Source organism: Mytilus edulis, chromosome 4, assembly GCF_963676685.1.
Source record: "Mytilus edulis chromosome 4, xbMytEdul2.2, whole genome shotgun sequence".
Lineage (NCBI taxonomy): Eukaryota > Metazoa > Mollusca > Bivalvia > Mytilida > Mytilidae > Mytilus > Mytilus edulis.
In genome coordinates this window covers 58,633,027-58,652,688 of record NC_092347.1, presented here as the reverse complement: position 1 = coordinate 58,652,688, position 19,662 = coordinate 58,633,027, and the positions used below count along the sequence as shown (strand labels likewise).

Below are 19,662 nucleotides of genomic sequence, written 5' to 3'. Positions count from 1 at the left end.
AGTCCAATCAACTTGAAACTTGGTACACAATGTTCCCTATGATATGATCTTCTAATTTTAATGCCAAATTAGAGAGTTCCCCCCATTTTCACGGTCATAGTCAACATAGTAATAATAGGAAGCAAAGTGAGTATATGTTTCTCTATTTAATTCTGACAAAGCGATGAATAAGATAAAATTTAGAATGGACATGGCGAATATGTCAAAGAGACAACCAGACGACCAAAATAGATAACATCCGAATGCCACAAACGGGTCTTAAACACAGCGAGAAAATCCCGCACCCGGAGGTGGGCCTCAGCCGGCCCCTAAATAAAGATGTGTACTAGTTCAATGAAAATGGACGTCACTGAATATTATTGTATGCTACTTTGCATTGGACTGACATGTTTGAAATGAATTGTCATTTTGGGGTCTTTTATAGCTGACTATGCGGTATGGGCTTTGCTCATTGTTGAAGGTCGTACAGTGACCTATTATAGTTGTTAATTTCTGTGTCTTTTGTTCTGTTGTAGAGAGTTGTCTAATAGACAATTATACCACATCTTCATTTTTATATATAAACCTGAATTCCAAGGTATGTGTTAACCAGACTTGATTCCTGTTTAGCAATTGATTGGTACAGATGATTAAGTAACACATACAAAGTTTGGTCACCATGGTTTACCCTGTCGGGGATCTAACCTTCGAACCTCGATCTTCAGGCAAGCGCGCTACATTGAGATCACTGAGTCGGATCTCATTAAAAAGAAGCAATAACACAAATAGAGAGGAACATATACACACATTACATAACTTTTTTGTTGCTCAAAATGATAAAGAAAACATTTTCGAGGAAATAAAACTAAGCATGTCTTTCGCAGGGGTGCAATATTCGTCATAACATTAAAATCAATATATATGAGAAGAAATGAATGTATCAAGCTGATGCAAATCGTCCTTTACAGAGAGTGGTCTTGTTGTCAACCATACTATCTTTGTGTGAATATTTGTTTGTTTGTTTATAATAATTATTTTTTGTTTGATTTATCAATTGTGTGTTGTTTTTTTTATTCCTGCGAATTAATTTTAACTCACTTTTTTATGATGTTTATCAGTTTTAAATTTTTGATACCGGAGGATTTTAATCTGATTGACTGTCATATATTTTCTACTTTCATTAAAAAATACATGATATACATGTATGACGAATCTATAGGTCACGAAGAATCTAATTGTTCGTGTATAAAAACGATACATTACAGGATTTCAATGGTCTTATTTCAATACATTGTAAATACAATTTAAAATGACAAAAAATACTTCATTCTTAGTTACTATATTAAAAAAAAAAGTGTATACAGTAATCTTTCACACATAGGGCATAACATTATACTTAAATTCATAATAATCTTCCAAATTCACAATTAAATTAAATTACATATATTATCGGAGTTGAATATTTATTTTATTATTACAAACGACTGGTTCCCTTCTGATAATCAAGTCTCGCATTTACAGCTTGTTTTGTGTAAGACTATACAAAGTATCATGATTTATAAACATAACCAACTTATGGAATTAAAGAGAAGATGAAACATGGTATGTCATTAAGTTATATGCACTCAGTTGTATTTGTTTTGCTCGGAGGGCTACCTAATTTATGATTGTCGTAGTATGGTTTATACAGGGAACTAGTCAGTTTCGAAAATAAACTATATAAATTAATGACTTGATCCCTGATATGTATTATATTATCATAACAAGTATTATTTACGCTATCGAAGCGTCTACCTTTTTTATCTTTTGCTTTGCTGCTTCTAATTTTTATTAAACATTTAAGATTACTACAACAACAACTTAAATGAATCATAAAAAGTGGTGTGCACCGTGACAGGTTTTTAATAATAAGTATTCTAATAGCCAGGGGAAATGTTGGTGCACTTATGATTTTTTCATATTTTTAAAACAATAAGTAATACACGATTATTTGGGGTGGGGGGGGGGTGGGGGGGGGGGGGTGGTGAATTATCATAAAAATATTTAGTTAAACACAAAATAAATGAAATAAACTGTTAGCGTTAAGGCCCAAAAAATAATTATGTGTTTCCGCTAACCCTATACCTACCTTTATTTTTTGTGCCTAACTTAACAATTTTTATGCCATTTTAAAACAGGCACTGTTCGTTTTATAACTAAAGCAACATTTAATAGTGTACGTCGTGTTTTCCTACAATATGCAGTTTATTTTTGGTGGTTATTTGAATTCATTTATATCGAACCTAGTATACTGATCTATGCTCTTTTTTTTTCACTTTAAACAGTTGATATTTTCTATTACATAAAGATTGTGCAGTTTAAATATTAGTGTCGGTCTGCTCTCCAAACGTTAGATTTATTTTCAATTCCGCAAAACAAAAACAAAAATGCGTGTAGGGGCCTACTCGTATGAAAAACCGTTTCCAAAATTTAAAAAAATGTCTACCAGTGGTTCCTTCATAAAAAAAATTTAAGAAGGAAGCGCTTTAATAGTGAAACACAACACATTAAATTAATTTTATATATCTACAACCTGTCGCCTCAATATTTAAAAAAGACACTTTAAGTTTCTATACAAAATTTGATTTTTTTTCAGATTAAAATTGTACCAATTTTACCAGTTCTACAAAACTTTCGACACATAAGTAGATTATACATACTTCGTTCAAAAAATAGTCGGCCAGTGTGTCATACTGTGACAGATAACTACACACGGATAACTCAAAGCAGACCCTCTTCGGTGTATACGTCCAAAGATACTATCTTTTCACTGTCGTCTGGTCATGGAAAATGTGGTGTCGCAGTAATACGAGTGTCTGGTACAAAATCATCAGTAGTATTAAAAAATTTGGGTCGATTCAAAGAATTACCAAGGCCAAGATACGCAGTATTGAGGACCTTGTACGATCAAACAGAAAATATACCTATAGACCATGGTTTAGTCCTTTGGTTTCCAGGTTTGTGACTTTTTTATTTCCTAAACAGGTTTTTTGAAACATGATGTACTGAGGTTATTGATATAAGATTTATTTTATACAAATTGCAAACCAGTAAAATTATACAAATATGCAGACTTATTTATCATAGTCATGATGGTTTTGATATTTTAAAACTTTGATCAAAATTCCAAAAATCTAAATTTTCAAAACTTTTTAAAACTTTGAATTGATAAGTGTTACACGGACCTACGTGGTCTTGTAAATCCATTAATCTGTACCATATATACAAACAATATTACACAAAATTAACCTAATTGTTTATGTGCTCATGCTTTTCATTGTCTTCTGCTAGAATAATTGATCTCAGGTTTATTCACTGTCCTCTCTGAGAATAACTTATCTCATGGTTTTCATTGTCCTCTCCTAGAATAACCGGTCTCATGTTATTTATGATATTGTTTATCTGTTCCTCTTATGTGACGTCTAAGCATTTATTGTTTTCTTCTAAATATCTTAAAGCTCCAAGAAGTTTCACTGGGGAAGATTGTGTTGAGTTCCAAATCCACGGAGGACCGGCTGTTGTAGCTGCCATGGCAACAAATCTTAGTAATATTCCAGGGATACGACAAGCTGAAGCCGGGGAATTTACCAAACGGTATTTGTAATTTGCATATTGATTGTTGGTGCTTGTATGTGAGAACTTTTTTTATCAATTGAAAGGTATCTAATACATTTTTTTAAACAAACTTCACAAAAAAACATTATTCTTTGGCGTTATTACGTTGTCCATGTAGGAATAGCAATATACTAATGAAAATAGAGGGTCTAAATAGCCTGTGTCGCTCACCTTGGTCTATGTGCATATTAAACAAAGGACACACATTACAGAAAAGAATAGAATTCCTGACAAAATTCTGTTTTGGTGATGGTGACGTGATAATCAAGATATCACTAGAAACTACAAATTTGAAGTTCCTTAAGGTGGTATAGGTGTCTAAAATAAAAATGATAGATTTTTCCAAAACTTTGCACAGTTGATCCCTACAAGGTATATAGTGAAAATAAAAAAATAAAATGGGGGGTCACCGGCCATATAAGAAAATTACGTGAACCTTAAAAAACCATAAATGTCGGCTTATTTTGTATAGATATATAGGGAAATTAGTCACCTTCTATGCTTCAAGTCATATTTTCATTAAAAAACAAATGATAGAAATTTGATATATTTTAGAGATGAAGTGCTGATACCATAAGCTTTAAAAAAACACGAAAAAATATATAGGTCACCGTGCATATAAGAAAGAAAAATATCATTTTATTTCGGTTTCCATGGAAACTTTACTGATATTTCTTGAAAATATTCAATTAAGGGATAGTTACAGGCTCAAACAATCTAATTAAAAACCGATCTCTCATCGCTCCTGTTTCTGATATGTCGCGTGGGAGATCTAACGAAACCCGCTTTGAGGTCACATGTGAGTGACCTCGTAGGTGTGTCTTTTTCGACCAATGAAATTGAGTCTTCCACGATCTTGTAAGTTTAACGTAAGGCAAAGGGATGTAACTCATTTTATTTACGACGAAATCGTCATTCATAACAATTCATAAACTTTTTTGATTGGCTTATTAATAGGTCGCCAACTCATTTGCATATCTTTATAAATTCATGACTTTTAGTTCACTCACATGTGACCTCAAAGCCGGTTTCGTTAGATCTCCCACGCGACATATCAGAAACAGGAGCGATGAGAGATCGGTTTTTAATTAGATTGAGGCTCAAATGATGGAATTTTATTAATGTTTTATCAGTTATGTGAAGGTGCAAGAGTATAGACTTTAAAAAACACTAAATAACAAACGGTTGCCATGGAAACAAATGAAACAATCACATTTAAGTTGGTAATTTTGTCCCTTATTAACATGCAAAATGAAAATACTCAATTGAAAATGCCGTTACATCAGGCCTGGAAGGATTTTTTTTAAGGAGTTCTAAAAAACAATAAAATAAATGCACTATCGAGGAAATATATCTGTATTAATGCTTTGTTAAGGGGGGGTGGGGTGGGGGTCAGAGGGGTCCTGATCCCGAAATCCTGGGCTTAAAAACATGAAATCCCGAGGTCCCGAATTCAAAGAAATTTAAACCCTAAAATTCGAAAAAAAATCCCGGATCCCGAAAGGATCAATCCCGAAATCCCGAGTTTAAAAACACCCGATCCCAAAGTCCCGAAAAGATCAATCCCGAAATCCCGAGTTTAAAAACACCCGATCCCAAAGTCCCGAAAAGGGTCATGCCCCCTGTTGTTTCTATGTAAACATAAAAACCAGAAAACGCGATTCTATGAAATTTGATGATTTTTTTGGTTTAGTTGAAAAATTTATATATATCTTTATTTTCCGTATAAATTGTTATATTTCGGCCCTATATAACTGATTATGCCACATGGATTTGGCTCATTGTTGAATGCTAATTATGACCTTTATTGATAACCTCTATGAGAGTTGTCTATATGACAGGATTTTTTCCTTTATTTGAATATACTTAGTTATCCGTAGGCCGTTGAGCTTAGGAAACTAAAAAACAAAGACTGACTTTTGTCACATACGTCTTGGGTTTGAATCCATGGGGAGAAATCGATTTTGAATGTAGAATTGCTTACATGGTGGATAGTTGTCTCATTGGCAATCATTCCATAACTCCTTATTTTCACATTTTTCTGCAAGGTTCCCAATTCAGCATTGTGTAGAATCATGCTCTCTGGTTACATATTTTAATTGAAAATCATACCACATCTTATTATATATATACTGCACAATAATAGAAACAAGTTGCTTTCTTTAAAAAAAGAAATGCAATCGTAAACCCAAATGCTTGTTTGGCATTATATATATATATTAGATAATTGTTTAATAAAGATGTATTGTTTTATATTACTTTTGTTGTGCATAAGAATTAGAAACTGACATTGCCTGTTTACCTTATGTAATACCGGCTTCACACATCAACGTATAGATCCGACGTACGTCGGCCGTGCTAAAAAAAATCATGCACGCTACCAATACGCTAGTAAATTTGATGCATTCAACCTGTCAATCATATCTGTATCGTGTGCACAACGACCTAAAACGTGTATTGGGTGTGCGTAAAGCGTACCTATGCGTTTCTCCTAGTCTTTCTACATTCCCGACTGCAGGTCTGTCTATATGTGAATGTTTGTCAATAAGTCTGTCACATTCGCCCGTCTGTTTACATGTTTACCAGTCCGTCTATGCCCACTGGTTCGTCTACATGTTCACTAGCTTTGAAATAGCTTTCGGTAAGTGCGATTATTTCAGTGATTTGTGTCTATTGTTTTTATGTAAGTGATTATTGTGCACCTTACCCATATTTTTAGGGACGCGAATTGCAACTGATATTTTACAGTTTTTTTCTTGCGATGTGTTGTCCTTATGGTTTGGTTCATTAGGGAGGGTTGGGTTTATGGCCACCACATTGTTTATGTACCAATGTCCATTCTAAAGCCAGGAACATGTAGTACAGTGGTTGTTGTTCATAATTCATGTCGGTCAAGTTTTTTTCGTAAATTATTTTGTTATCAATAAGGCTATTTAGTTTTGTTTGATTTTTGTTTTTAAATCTTAATGGTCGGGGCATTTAATAGCCGACTAAATAGAGTTTTTTTTTCATTTTTGGAGGCCGCTCGGTGGCCTTTAAAGACTTACTACCACGTCATTGTAACTCTGGTTGATACTTGTATCATTAGTGCTGGACCATGGTCGATCCTATGCACCTTTGAGGCAGGCGGGATATTTTTGTAGATCTTGTACAGCTCAAACTAATGGGAGTAGTTCCTGTACTTCTATGTCTTGTCCCATGTTGCATGGTTGGAGAGGGTGTAATATCTTCTGTAGGTTTGATGAAGTTTCACCCGTATCGGACTTCTTCTCCTAAATGAAAGCTTTAAGGCGACGAGTATTTTTGTATGCAATGTGCCCTTCACGTGTCTCAAACTTATCTGTAGCGTTTTCAACGCTCGCACAGAGTGTATATTATGTACGTGCAGTTTACAGTTATACGCTTGACAAACGCTTGAGCTGAATGAAATTTTTTATGTTCCATTAAAATTTTCCTGAAGGAAAAGCGTTCACCAAGCGTATACCTTTGCTTTTCGACGTACTTCAGACTTATGGAACGCGAGTTTGTGATGGTTTTTTTTTTTTGTGGTGGGTTTAAATGCTTGCGTAGCGTTCCTCTGGTGAGCAACTAAGTTACGCATACGATGATACGGACTTTGTTAATTTTCTTTTTTGACTGATTATTTTACATTGTCTTTTCGGGGCCTTTTATAGCCGACTATGCGGTACGTGCTTTGTCTGTTGTTGAAGGCCGTACGGAGACCCATAGTTTGTACTTCTGTGTTATTTTGGTTTCTTGTAGATAGTTGTCTCATTGACACCAAACCATATCTTCTTTTTTATATTCGATATCTTATCGGCGACCTGGTTAAGTCTGCTAAAAATGCATGCATGATTCATTTTTAGGTTATCAGTCGTAATGAAAGTGGCACATTTAATTCGTAGTTTCATTGCTTGAAGTATCATTTCTTACATCTGCATGGTCAAATGTGTATTTTTTTAAAACAAATTTTAGATTTAGATTTCAGTCACGGTTATTTCCCCCCCCCCTTTTCATATTGAATATCTATACTTATCAGTCGAATTTTAATTACGAAAAGGATTCAGAGGTTATTATGTGACCTCCTTGTTTTAAAAAAAAGGAAATAATGTTGCAATATTTAAACAAAGAAAATAACTTTAAATTTGCAATATTAATGAAATAGATACGGACATAACTTTTATGATTAATTTTAACGTTATTTTCAATGAACGATTTTTTTTTTTGAAAAATCCTCGTTTTTACACCTATTTGAGGCACGTATTTATGATTCCCATGTCCTTGGTCTATCCATGGAAGTATTATATTGATGTCAATATAATACTTCCATGGTCTATCCTAGACGTAAAATTTCAAAAAGTGCTAATACTTTTTTTTAAAGATTTTATTTTTAATTGTTCTCGTTCAAAATATTTTATTTTTTCATTTTTAATATCTATTTAATTTTATTTTTAATAACCATTTTTTTTTTTATTAAAGTTGCAACATTTAACAAAAAAAAAAAAAACTGTAATTTAATCATATGCAAGAAAGACTTCCCTTTAATTTCAGTATAAAAACATGTACATCTTCACTTAACGTAAAATCTAAAATAAAATGCTACTAAAACTCTTTCTAAAGATTTTATTTTTAATTATTCTCGTTCAGAATATAAAGCGCATTGTTTACATGAAATCTTATCTCATATCTAGCACAGCTGGTTACATCGTTTGACTAATTAAAATACTACGCATGTAGGTTAATATTAGCAGCTTGTAATCGTGTGCAAGAAAGTATTATATAAATTTCAGATCATACGTAAAATATCTCTATAGCAACTTAAGATGCTAATGCATATTCAACAGATTAGTAAGCTATTGCGCATGCATTTGAAAAGTGGTCATAGCTATTGCGCATGTATTTGAAAGGTGGTCATGGAAAGAACAGAAGTGTTCCGAATAACATCCGGTGTTCCGAAAGACTACATCACTCGTCCAATATATACTGCGTAAACCCTCAGGGGTTTACGCAATGATGGTTCAAATTTAAATACAGGCTTCAGATGTATCAAATTGTTAAAATAAAACAAATAGACTATTTTGTTCGCCATAAATGAAAGCAAATATGAGTATAAATACTAGTTTTTTATGATTATGCGATCACGGATCAATTTTGTTGTCTCGAACATTTACATTTAGATGCACTGGTATATTTCCAGGTATAGGTTCTATATCTTTGTTGTATATTTGTGTTGCTTGGTTGCTGTCTCATCAAGCTATTCCAACATGTCCTGTAACTTATATTTCTAAGTGTAAATAACTGCACATATATTTGTGTGAAGGTTGAAAACTGACAGGTTGTGTTATTTACAACCAGAGCAGACAAATTATGTATTATTTGGACTAAAGTGTTTTTGTCGAGCCTGCGACTTTTGTGGCAGAAAGCATGCCATAGGGGTAGTGATCCAAAGACGGCAGCGGCATAAGATAACTTCTTAAAAGCTTTATATCTAAATTTTTAGAAGGTGGATACTTCATACTTTGTATATAGATACTCCAGTCTTCATGATTTTAAGTTTCCGTCTGTCCATTGTCCTTGACCTCATTTTCATGGTTCAGTGACTACTTGAAAAAAAGTTATGATATTTGTAATGTTAATTACTTTTATTGTGAGTAACTATATTTGGAATATGCGTAGCTTTGCAAGGTCCTCATGTCTGTCACATAGTTTTCACTTGACCTCGACCTCATTTCATGGATCTGTGAACAAGGTTAAGTTTTATTGGTCAAGTCCATATCTCAGATACATTATCAAATAGGTCTAGTACTATTTCCGGTCTATGGAAAAACTGTAAGGTGTACATGAATAAATGAAAGTGTTATCTGACCTTGACCTCAATTTCATGGTTCAATGGTTATAGTTCAGTTTTTGTGTTTTGGTCTGGGTTTTTTTTTATACTGCAATAGATTTACTATATTTGTTGTATGGAATGTTTGTAATATGTACTGTCATTCTCACAGGTTGTATTTGACCTTTGCCTCATTTTCATGTTTCATTGCTGAGTGTTAAGTTTTTGTGTTTTTGATCTGTTTTTTCTTAAACAGTAAAGCAATAGGTCAACTTTATTTGTTGTGTGAAGGATTTTAAGCTGTACATGTATGCCTGGTGTGATTCATCTGACCTTGACTTGTGTGTCTGCACTCTTGTTTTAAAGAATTAAGAAAATATAGAATAAGGCAAAAAGAATGATAATTTCTTTTTTATTGTCAGTACTATAAACACAGGTGTAGTCCAACACAAATATGACCAAGTAGACAACAGACTGTTAGTACTCAATGTTATAACTACAAACATAAAAATAAAAAATGTATATGGTTCTGTAGCATTTTTTTATGAATTAAACATTATAAAAATGCTACAAGTAAGTTGTCAATGTTGGATAAAGCATGTAAATGTCATATTACATTAAAAAATTTACCAAGCCCAAACAAAAAGACTAGTAGCTGAAAAATTAAACATCTGCATATAATTCCAATTAACAGGAGAAAGAACTGACAATGATGATTCAATGTATTAACAGTTAAAGTTGGAATAAGTTATTTCTTAAAAGGTCGTGTGAGAATTAAATTTGTTTTAATTATCCTGTACCGAGACTGAAAGTCACTGTATGTAGTGCTATTATATTCTTTATCATTTATAACCAAAAAAAAAATCCTTAAAAATTCATGTTTGTGTATAGAATAAACAAAATTATCTATTTATGTACCAGTATACATTTTCTCCAGCCAGTTAAATATTTTAAACAGCATCAAATACATGTTAGAAATCTACTTAACACATTTCACAATATTTTAAAAATAAGTTTTATAATCATTTTAACAATACAGACCTGGACATATAGGCCAAATGAAATAATTGATATCAACATTCTACAATGCCAATTGACAGGCAATTAATGACAGGCAAAATTAGATAAAAATATTATATACACAGTCTTATATAACTATCCATAGTACATATATTGTCCTATATATAACCAAATAATTGATGTAGGCCAAGCAAAAGAATTATCTCATATCCACTGTCTTATATCATCATATCTGCCTCGTCATGCAAGTATTTAGTATTTATGACTGATGTAGGCAAAGTAAAAAAACTCGACATACACTTTTTTTTATCAATCTTCTCTAACATTGTCTTACATAAACCAATAACTAAGAGAAAAAAAAATCATATCTAATCTGTCTTTTATCATCATCTCTTAGTAATGCAGTCCAATTAAAAAAAAATCATATCCCCTGTCTTATAAAATTATATCGAACATTGACATACATGTACTAATAATTGATGTAGGCCAAGTACAGAATTCTTCATGTATACGCATTCATACATGGTCATTTCTAACATTATGATACATGTACTAATACTTGTTTTAGTAAAAAAGTAAAACAACTCTTCATGCGTTCACATTCATACATTGTCATATCTAACAGCCACCAAACAGCGGTTAATTTATGCATCTGAAAATTTCAGGGCAGATAGATCTTGACTCGATATACAGTTTGACTCCTGTTCAGATTTGCTCTAAATGCTTTTGTTTCAGAGCAATAACTGCATTTAATCCCCATATTCTTTTTTAAGCCATAGCGACCATCTTGGTAGCTGACCGGGGTCATCGGATACATTTTTTTATAACTAGATACCGTTATGATAATTAAGGCCAAGTTTGGTTTAATTTGCCCCAGTAGTTTGATAGAAGAAGATTTTTGTAAAGATTATAAAATTTTCGAAAAATTGTGAAAAATTGACATTTAAGGGCAATAACTCTTTGTGGGGTCATTTGACCGTTTTGATTATGTCGACTTATTTGTAGATCTTACCTCGCTGAACAATTTTGTTGTTTACAGTTTATATCTATCTATTATTATATTCAAGATAATCACCAAAAACAACAAAATTTCCTTAAAATTACCAATTTGGGGACAGCCACCCAAAAACGGGTTGTCTAATATGTCTGAAAATTTCAGGGCAGATAGATCTTGACATGATGAACATTTTTATCTCATGTCAGATTTAGTTTCAGAGATATAATCCAAAAACTGCAGTTTAACCCCATGTTCTGTTTTAGCTATGGCGGCCATCTTGCTTGATGACCGGGGCCATCGGAAACCTTTTTAAAATAGATACCCCAAGGATGATTAAGGCTAAGTTTGGTTCCACTGAGCTTAGAAGTTTCAGAGAGTAGATATTTTGAAAAACCCTAAGGATGATTAAGGCTAAGTTTGGTTCCACTGAGCTTAGAAGTTTCAGAGAGTAGATATATTGAAAAGGGGTACAGACTACTACGACGACGATGACGACGAACGCCAAGTGATGAGGAAAACTCACTTGGCTAGCTTATACAAGATATACTTTTGAATTAAGTTATTTATGGAATACGACGTTATTACTATTAGGGGCTGATTTAATGATATCTTTTCTCTTTCTCTATAGTGCGTTTTTGAACAACAAACTAGATCTAACAGAGATTGAGGGTCTAGGCGATTTGATACATGCAGAAACCGAAGCACAAAGACGACAAGCTTTACGCCAGATGGAAGGAAATCTTGGCAAATTATACGATAGATGGCGGTCTCGTATCATAAAGGTTCGTTTTGTTTAAATAAGACTGACAAAAATTAGGAGAAAAAATATTTTAAGGAGCTACCATTTTATTTTTAAGGGGATGGGGGCTAGGATGAAAAATGTTGTCATGCATTTTTTCAACGGTAATCTCTGTGTTGCCTTTTAATTTTTCTCTCTCTCTATTCGCTCCTTCTTTTAATAGCTTATCTTGATTTTGTTTTAAATAAATTGTCATCCTGTATCTTTTTGTTTACTCAAAACTCTTGTTACGCCTTTTCTTTTAAAATCTCAAATGGAAGCTCCCTTAATTGAAATCACTTTACTTCATTAAAATTTTTTTTGGAAAAATCGTCTTCTCTTCAAAAATTTAAAACTTGCCATACTCAGTTGTTGTCTTTTCAGTTTAAAAGGGATGTGTAATGTTTAACCGACATGTTTTACCGACCATCTGCAAGCGCGCTGAGTTTTTTTAATTGAAATTAGGGTTAAAACGCACATTTTGATCTATTGTATTTCTATTTCTATTAAAAAATTTAGAAGACTGAATTGGTTCTTAAATTTTCCCAATTTTAGATCTTTTTCTACTTTTCATTTCAGTTGATGGCAAATGTTGAAGCATTCATAGATTTCAGTGAAGATGAAAATATAGAAGAAGACATCATTAATCACGGTACTGTTTGTTAGCTATAATATTCATGAAATTTCATATAAAGATTCCAATCTGATTGCGTTTCAACAAAAAATGGAAAGGGAGTTGTTTGACGTCATCGTTTAATTTTTTTCTGAAGCAATTCTATCGAGAGAATACAATCCAGTGGAAACGAATGAAAATAAAAATAAAATTCCTGTGGCCTTTTCTGTAATGTATATTCATCGAAACGATATGCGAATAAACTAATTATAGATACCAGAATTAAAATTGAGTACGCCAAAACCAGCAGTGGCATCGACCCAGTGGTAGTTAGTAAACTCGTCATAGTATACCAGGATAAAAATTGTGTGTCTGTTTTCAAATCATTCGTCATTGGTGTTCGAATCCCGTGATTCTCGGGGATGAAACCTCCACCATCAGTGGCATCGACCCAGTGGTTGAAATAAATTGGTCCAAAAAGTATTTTCCATTTGCCGCTAAAACATCTCGTTATCAATTAAAGTATTAAAATTAGCCACTTCTTCTTATGGCATCTGTTTTAATAAAAAAAATTGCACAAAATAAAAGAATACAATCATTTCACACATGATTTTAGACTCATAATGTAAAGTTGGCAGTTTATTTTTTAGTAAATAAAGAAGTTAATGATATATTACTGGAAATAGAAAATCATCTCCATGACAACAGAAGAGGAGAAAGACTAAGGTCAGGGGTTAGAGTGACGATTTTAGGTGAACCAAACGTTGGAAAAAGTAGCCTTCTTAATCTGATAGGTAGTTATTTTTAGTTATTTTTATATGAATATTCATAAATTAACGATTTTAAGTACTTAAGAGTTTATTTGCAACACATTTTGCCAAGAAAATATTTTTCGAAATTATGTCCTAGGATTTTAAGGATAATCGGTTTGGTTGCAAAAATGCTTTTTCATTAATTGTAAAAGCGGTTACAATATATTAAAAATAATGTCAATAAGACAACAACCGCGCGATACAAAGAAACCACGTTTATTTATTGATCATGCTGACTTTCCCCACAACATGTCTTTATGTTATGCCAAGCTCTAAATAGTGTGGAGTCTAAAAAATAAATAAAAGTAGAGACCACCAAAGATGTGTAAGAAATATTAAATTCCTATTTCATGAATTTTAAAATCGGTTGTCAATAATCAAATTGTTTCTCGGGGTCAGATTGCAGTCAATGTAAGCTACAGAAGACTTTTAGACATGCACTACATTATGTTTGAATGTCTAAATTGACTTTGTTGCTCCTGATTTTGTTGTTGTTCAGATTATCATAATATATGTTTTATAACTTCCAGCTCAACGACCTGCTGCTATTGTTTCTGATATTGCCGGGACAACACGTGACATAGTCGAGTCAGCAGTAAACATAGGTGGTTACCCTGTATTACTTGGTGATACTGCAGGTCTACGAGAGTCTGGTGATGTTATAGAAAAGGAAGGGGTTAGGAGAGCACTTGATAGGTAAATGTGTATAAATTACCCTGTATTACTTAGTGATACCGCAGGTCTACGAGAGTCTGGCGATGTTATAGAAAAGGAAGGGGTTAGGAGAGCACTTGACAGGTAAATGTATATACCTTACCCTGTATCTCTAAGTGATACTGCTGGTCTATGAGAGTCTGGTAATGTTATAGAAAAGGAAGGGGTTATGAGAGCACTTGACAGGTAAAAATGGGTATACCTTACCCTGTATTACTTAGTGATACTTCTGGTCTACGAGAGTCTGGTGATGTTATAGAAAAGGAGGGGATTATGAGAGCACTAAATGTGTATACCGATCAAAAACAATTGCTGGTGTCAGATATATACACTGTAAGATTCGAGCGTCACTGATGAGTCTTTTGTAGACGAAACGCGCGTTTGGTGTATATACAAAATTTAATTTCGGGTAGCTATGATAATTTTTGTTTACAACCACTGGGTCGACGCCACTACTGATGGAGTTTTAATTCCCTGAGGGTATCACCAACCCAGTAGTCAGCGTTCCTGTGTTGACATGAGTTATCATTAGTATGGTTATATTTAGACATGAATTATAATTCAATTCGATATGGTCATATTAATAAATTAACTGTTTACAAAACTTGAATTTTTGAAATACTAAGGCTTTTCTACCTCAGAATAGATTGCCTTAACTTTATTTGGCAAATCTTTTAGAAATTTTGGTCCTCAATGGTCTTAAACTTCGTACTTTATTTTGCCGTTTTAACTTTTTTGGATTTGAGCGTCACTGATGAGTCTTTTGTAGACGAAAGCCGCGTCTGTCGTAAATCCAAAATTTAATGATGAGTTTATTTGTATGTGGTTTAATTGGTCTGTGAAAGGGTGGCCAATTTGTTTTAGTATTAATCGTCATTGCTTCATATCAGTTGTCCATTCTTGCTCCCTTTTTACAAAGGTTGTTCGTTCCATGCTTATGTTCTTTATAGAACTTCAAAATTTCATTTATTTTTAATGAGTATCATTAGGCTTACACATTATGTAATAAGTGTTAATTTTGGTTGTTTACTTACATTACAGAGCAAAGAATTCCGACTTAAAGGTCATCATGGTGTCAGCAAAGGATATTGTGAAACACTTTCAAGATTACGAAATGTTTGATCTCCGTGTTTATATCGAAGAAACACTAAAACAACTTGGTTTAAGTGAACATGGTGTCACTGGAAACATGTTTAGTGACAAACAAAATTCGACCTCTGATGACATTGACGAAGTGGCAGACATTTTAATAATTATAAACAAAACTGACCTCATTCAAGAGGGTATAGTCAAAACAGTTATCGACAGCACTGACAAACTACAAATATGTGCTGTTTCATGTACAAATGAAGATGGAATTACTGAATTTTTGGAAGTATTGACGAAAAAGCTTGAAAATTTGTAAGTATGCTGTCAAATATTCGCCTTAATAGAATTAAACTAAGTCGTGCATCAGCAACGCAAAATGTCCAGATAAATTTAAATTATGTCATGTCTTTTGATGTTTAAATACGCATACCTTAATTCAGTCTAAACATGTAAAAGTATAAATATTCAAAACGATATACACATATTCCAAATGATGTACATATAACAGAAATGATGTACATGTTTTAGACATGATATACATATAACAGAAATGATGTACATATATTAGAAATGATATACATATAACAGAAATGATACACATATAACAGAAATTTTAATCACATTTGCCTTACCTGCTTGATATATAATATATGGTAATAATAAGTAAAAATATAGACCAAAATTCATCTGATATGAACTACAGGAACCAACACTTTAGAACGGCAATAATTTTAATAAATAAGATGAAACTTTTTTATTGGAATATTTTTTCCTTAAATCTTAATTAAAAGTTGTCTATCATTTAATTTACTGATTACAAGGTCTTTAGGGATTTTCTCGCTGTGTTGAAGACATATTGGTGGCTTTCGTTTTTTTTTCCTGCTCTTTGGTCAGTTCTTTGACACATTCTCCTTTTCCATTCTCAATTTTATCTTTTTCAATTTCGTATATCTTTAGATATTTATCATTTTGTTATAGAAGAGGGACGAAAGATACCAAAGGGACAGTCAAACTCATAAATCTAAAACAAACTGACAACGCCATGGCTAAAAATGAAAAAGACAAACAGAAAAACAATAGAACACACGACACAACATAGAAAACTAAAGAATAAACAACAGGAACCCCACCAAAAACTAGGGCTGATCTCAGGTGCTCCGGAAGGGTAAGCAGATCCTGCTCCACATGTGGCACCCGTCGTGTTACTTATGTGATTACAAATCCGGTAAATAGTCTAATTCGGTAGGTCATATTCATGAAAGGGAAGGGGATTGTAGTTACGACGTAAGGAACATATCCGATATCATTTGTGAAACGGTTATTCCATAACGGTCAACCAACTCGTGATGGCGTCCGTAAAATTTACGAAGGAATGATTTCAACTTCACCATTTGGAACTCTTGGTTTAATAGCTTCCTTGTGAGCAGCAAACCTCTATCAAGAAAATCATGATAGGAAATGCAAGCACGGGAATATCGTATCAATTGGGAGATATATACCCCGTATGCAGGTGCTGCTGGAATGTTGCTACTTAGAAATGGAAAGTTCACAATTGGAAAGCTGAAATCATCTCTTTTGTCGTAAAGTTTTGTTTTCAACCGACCATCATTGTCAATTTCTAGATGTAAGTCAAGATATGAAGCCGACTTAACTGTATCTGTAGTATCCTTTATCTCTAGTTCGATTGGATAGATGCGTTCCACATAGTCACCAAATTTTGAATTGTTTAGTGAAAGAACATCATCTATATAGTGGAAAGTAGAGTTAAAGGATATTGCTAACTTCTTATCTTTCTTCCTAAGAAGTTCCTGCATGAAGTCAGCCTCATAATAATAAAGAAACAAGTCGGCGAGTAGAGGGGCACAGTTTTTTCCCATTGGAATGCCGACAGTCTGTTGAAAAACACGTCCTCCGAACGTAACAAATATGTTGTCAATCAAGAAATCAAGCATCTTGATAATATCAGTTTCAGAGAATTTTTTGTTTGAATCAGAGTGATTCTTTACAAAGTAGGATTTATCCCTCCCTAAGACAAGATACTTGTTGACCATTTTTATAGAACGCTTCTATTGAAAAATATAAAATTATGTTTATTATTAAATATTATGTATGCATTCGCTTATCGGGTACGATATATATTCATCATTTTCTACATTTGAAAATGCCTGTACCAAGTCAGGAATATGACAGTTCTTGTCCATTTGTTTGATGTGTTTTGTCGTTTGATTTTGCCATGTGATTATGGACTTTCCAATTAGATTTTCCTCTGAGTTCAGTATGTTTGTGATTTTACTTTTTTCAACCAAATATCAATGAAAACTATTGCATTCTAAAATTGCATTGTTAAGAAGTTATTTATTTACATACAGTCTTTAAAAATGAGGGAGTCAGACCCATGTCAGACAAGCTTATGGTGTTGTTGTTTTGCATAAACTTATAATTGAACTTTAATATATTCTATTATTCTATATATTGTATTGTATTACATTGTATTGCATTGTATTGTGTAAAATTATTTGATTGTATTGCTTGACCCTTATGGGTGTAATTTTGCAATACAGATTTTTTGTTTATTTATTTACATAGAACAATCTCAATTAATTAAAAAGTATCGTTTTCTCTCCATTTTTATTTAAAGATGTGGTAATCCGTTATCTGGGAACCCTAGTCTTACACAAGCTCGCCATAGACAACATTTATGTAACTGTGTATCGCAACTACATTTGTATCAACATTATATTGACTTAGAAGATGTTGTATTAGCAGCACAAAGCCTTCGACGAGGGACAAGAGAGATAGGAAAAATCACTGGAAAAATCACTTCTGAAGATATCTTGGATGTAATATTCAAGGATTTTTGTATTGGTAAATAAAAGAAAACGTAACGTAACAGTTGTTTTTGCGACAATAGTTACTAATTATTATATACAATTAAAATGCCATAAACAGAATTACAATAGTTTCTTATTATTATATACAATTAAAATACCATAAACAGAAGGACAATATATAGATTCTCTAAAGCCTCTCATCGTTCAGTAATGTGCTGTAGTCACTTTGCATGATAACAAATTTTAAAAATCGAACACAAAGAGACAATAGTTCTTTAAAAATTGAAAGTCGCTCAGTCAGGAAATATTTAACAAAAAAAAACAATAACGTTTTAGTGCAAATTATATCAAGAATTTCAAAAAGATGTGGAGCATGTTATGTGAAAATTGAATAATTACGTTAGTTACGTAGTATTTATATACTAGTAGTAGTAAGTCGACTTATATACCTAAAGCATATTTCTAAAAACTTTATAAACCAAAACCAGACTCAAGCTAGCGACTAATTCCAGCGACAATTCTATCGACCATTAAAGTTAGAAGTGAGAATCAACTTGTCAAAGAATCATAAAGTGGTATGTGTGGAAAACACAAAACCCCATTATGAAACAAAGTTCCGTTAAAAAGAAAGTTTAGCTGCCAGTCTGGTATCATTAGAAAGTATTTAGATTCTCTGTAATAATAAATATGTACATTGTTTAATATGTACAGCACAATCAACTTAAACAAATGTTATAAACAGCGACCAACAAGGACCAATAAATTACGAGCACGGAAGACCATACTGTAAAACTGAGTTGAAAAAGTCGACAAAAAAGCAAAAAGTAACAAAAAGAAGTAAGGACACATAGTCCCGATCTAAGGGTAGTTACTAGAAGTTACTGAAAGCTAGTTAGCCAATCACAGCTTACAAACTTACAAAAAATATCAATCAGTACACATCCAAGGAATTAAGTTTTTAAAAGTCATGAACAGTATGAGAAAAAAAATGACCTTTCATGCACTTTCAAATATAAGAATGAACAGGATACAGTATCTTAAGTGATAACTGAAGATCACTGAAGGTGAATAGATGTTTTAAAAAGAGATTCGAAATACACCAAAGGGATATTCAAACTCATAAGTCGAAAATAAACTGACCTTGCAATGTCAATGTTTAATCATACAGGAAACATTGTACAATTAATCTTTCATATTGTTCTATATTTAGTTGTGAACATTATAAGACCACTTTCAGGTTTACTTCACAATTATCTAGATAAAGGCCACAGTAGTTTACCGCTGTTCGAAATTCATAAATCGATTGAGAAAAAACATATCCGGGTAACAAAAATATTGGACACTTTTA

At 32.7% G+C, this 19,662-nt stretch overlaps 1 protein-coding gene across 2 annotated transcripts; it reads left to right on the top strand.

The window, feature by feature from the left end:
- The first annotated feature begins 1,455 nt into the window (after positions 1-1,455).
- On the top strand, positions 1,456-18,434 carry LOC139520073 (tRNA modification GTPase GTPBP3, mitochondrial-like). 2 transcript variants are annotated; one of them, XM_071312491.1, is made up of 9 exons: positions 1,456-1,581; positions 2,615-2,975; positions 3,477-3,612; positions 12,106-12,259; positions 12,835-12,907; positions 13,519-13,662; positions 14,211-14,376; positions 15,436-15,795; positions 18,122-18,434. In XM_071312491.1, the coding sequence occupies exons 1-9, from the start codon at positions 1,579-1,581 to the stop codon at positions 18,354-18,356; spliced, it is 1,632 nt and encodes a 543-aa protein (XP_071168592.1). In that variant the 5' UTR covers positions 1,456-1,578; the 3' UTR covers positions 18,357-18,434. The 2 variants fall into 2 exon arrangements, with proteins under 2 accessions (XP_071168592.1, XP_071168591.1); XM_071312490.1 differs by having other exon boundaries at positions 1,467-1,581; positions 13,507-13,662.
- The last annotated feature ends 1,228 nt before the right edge of the window (positions 18,435-19,662 follow it).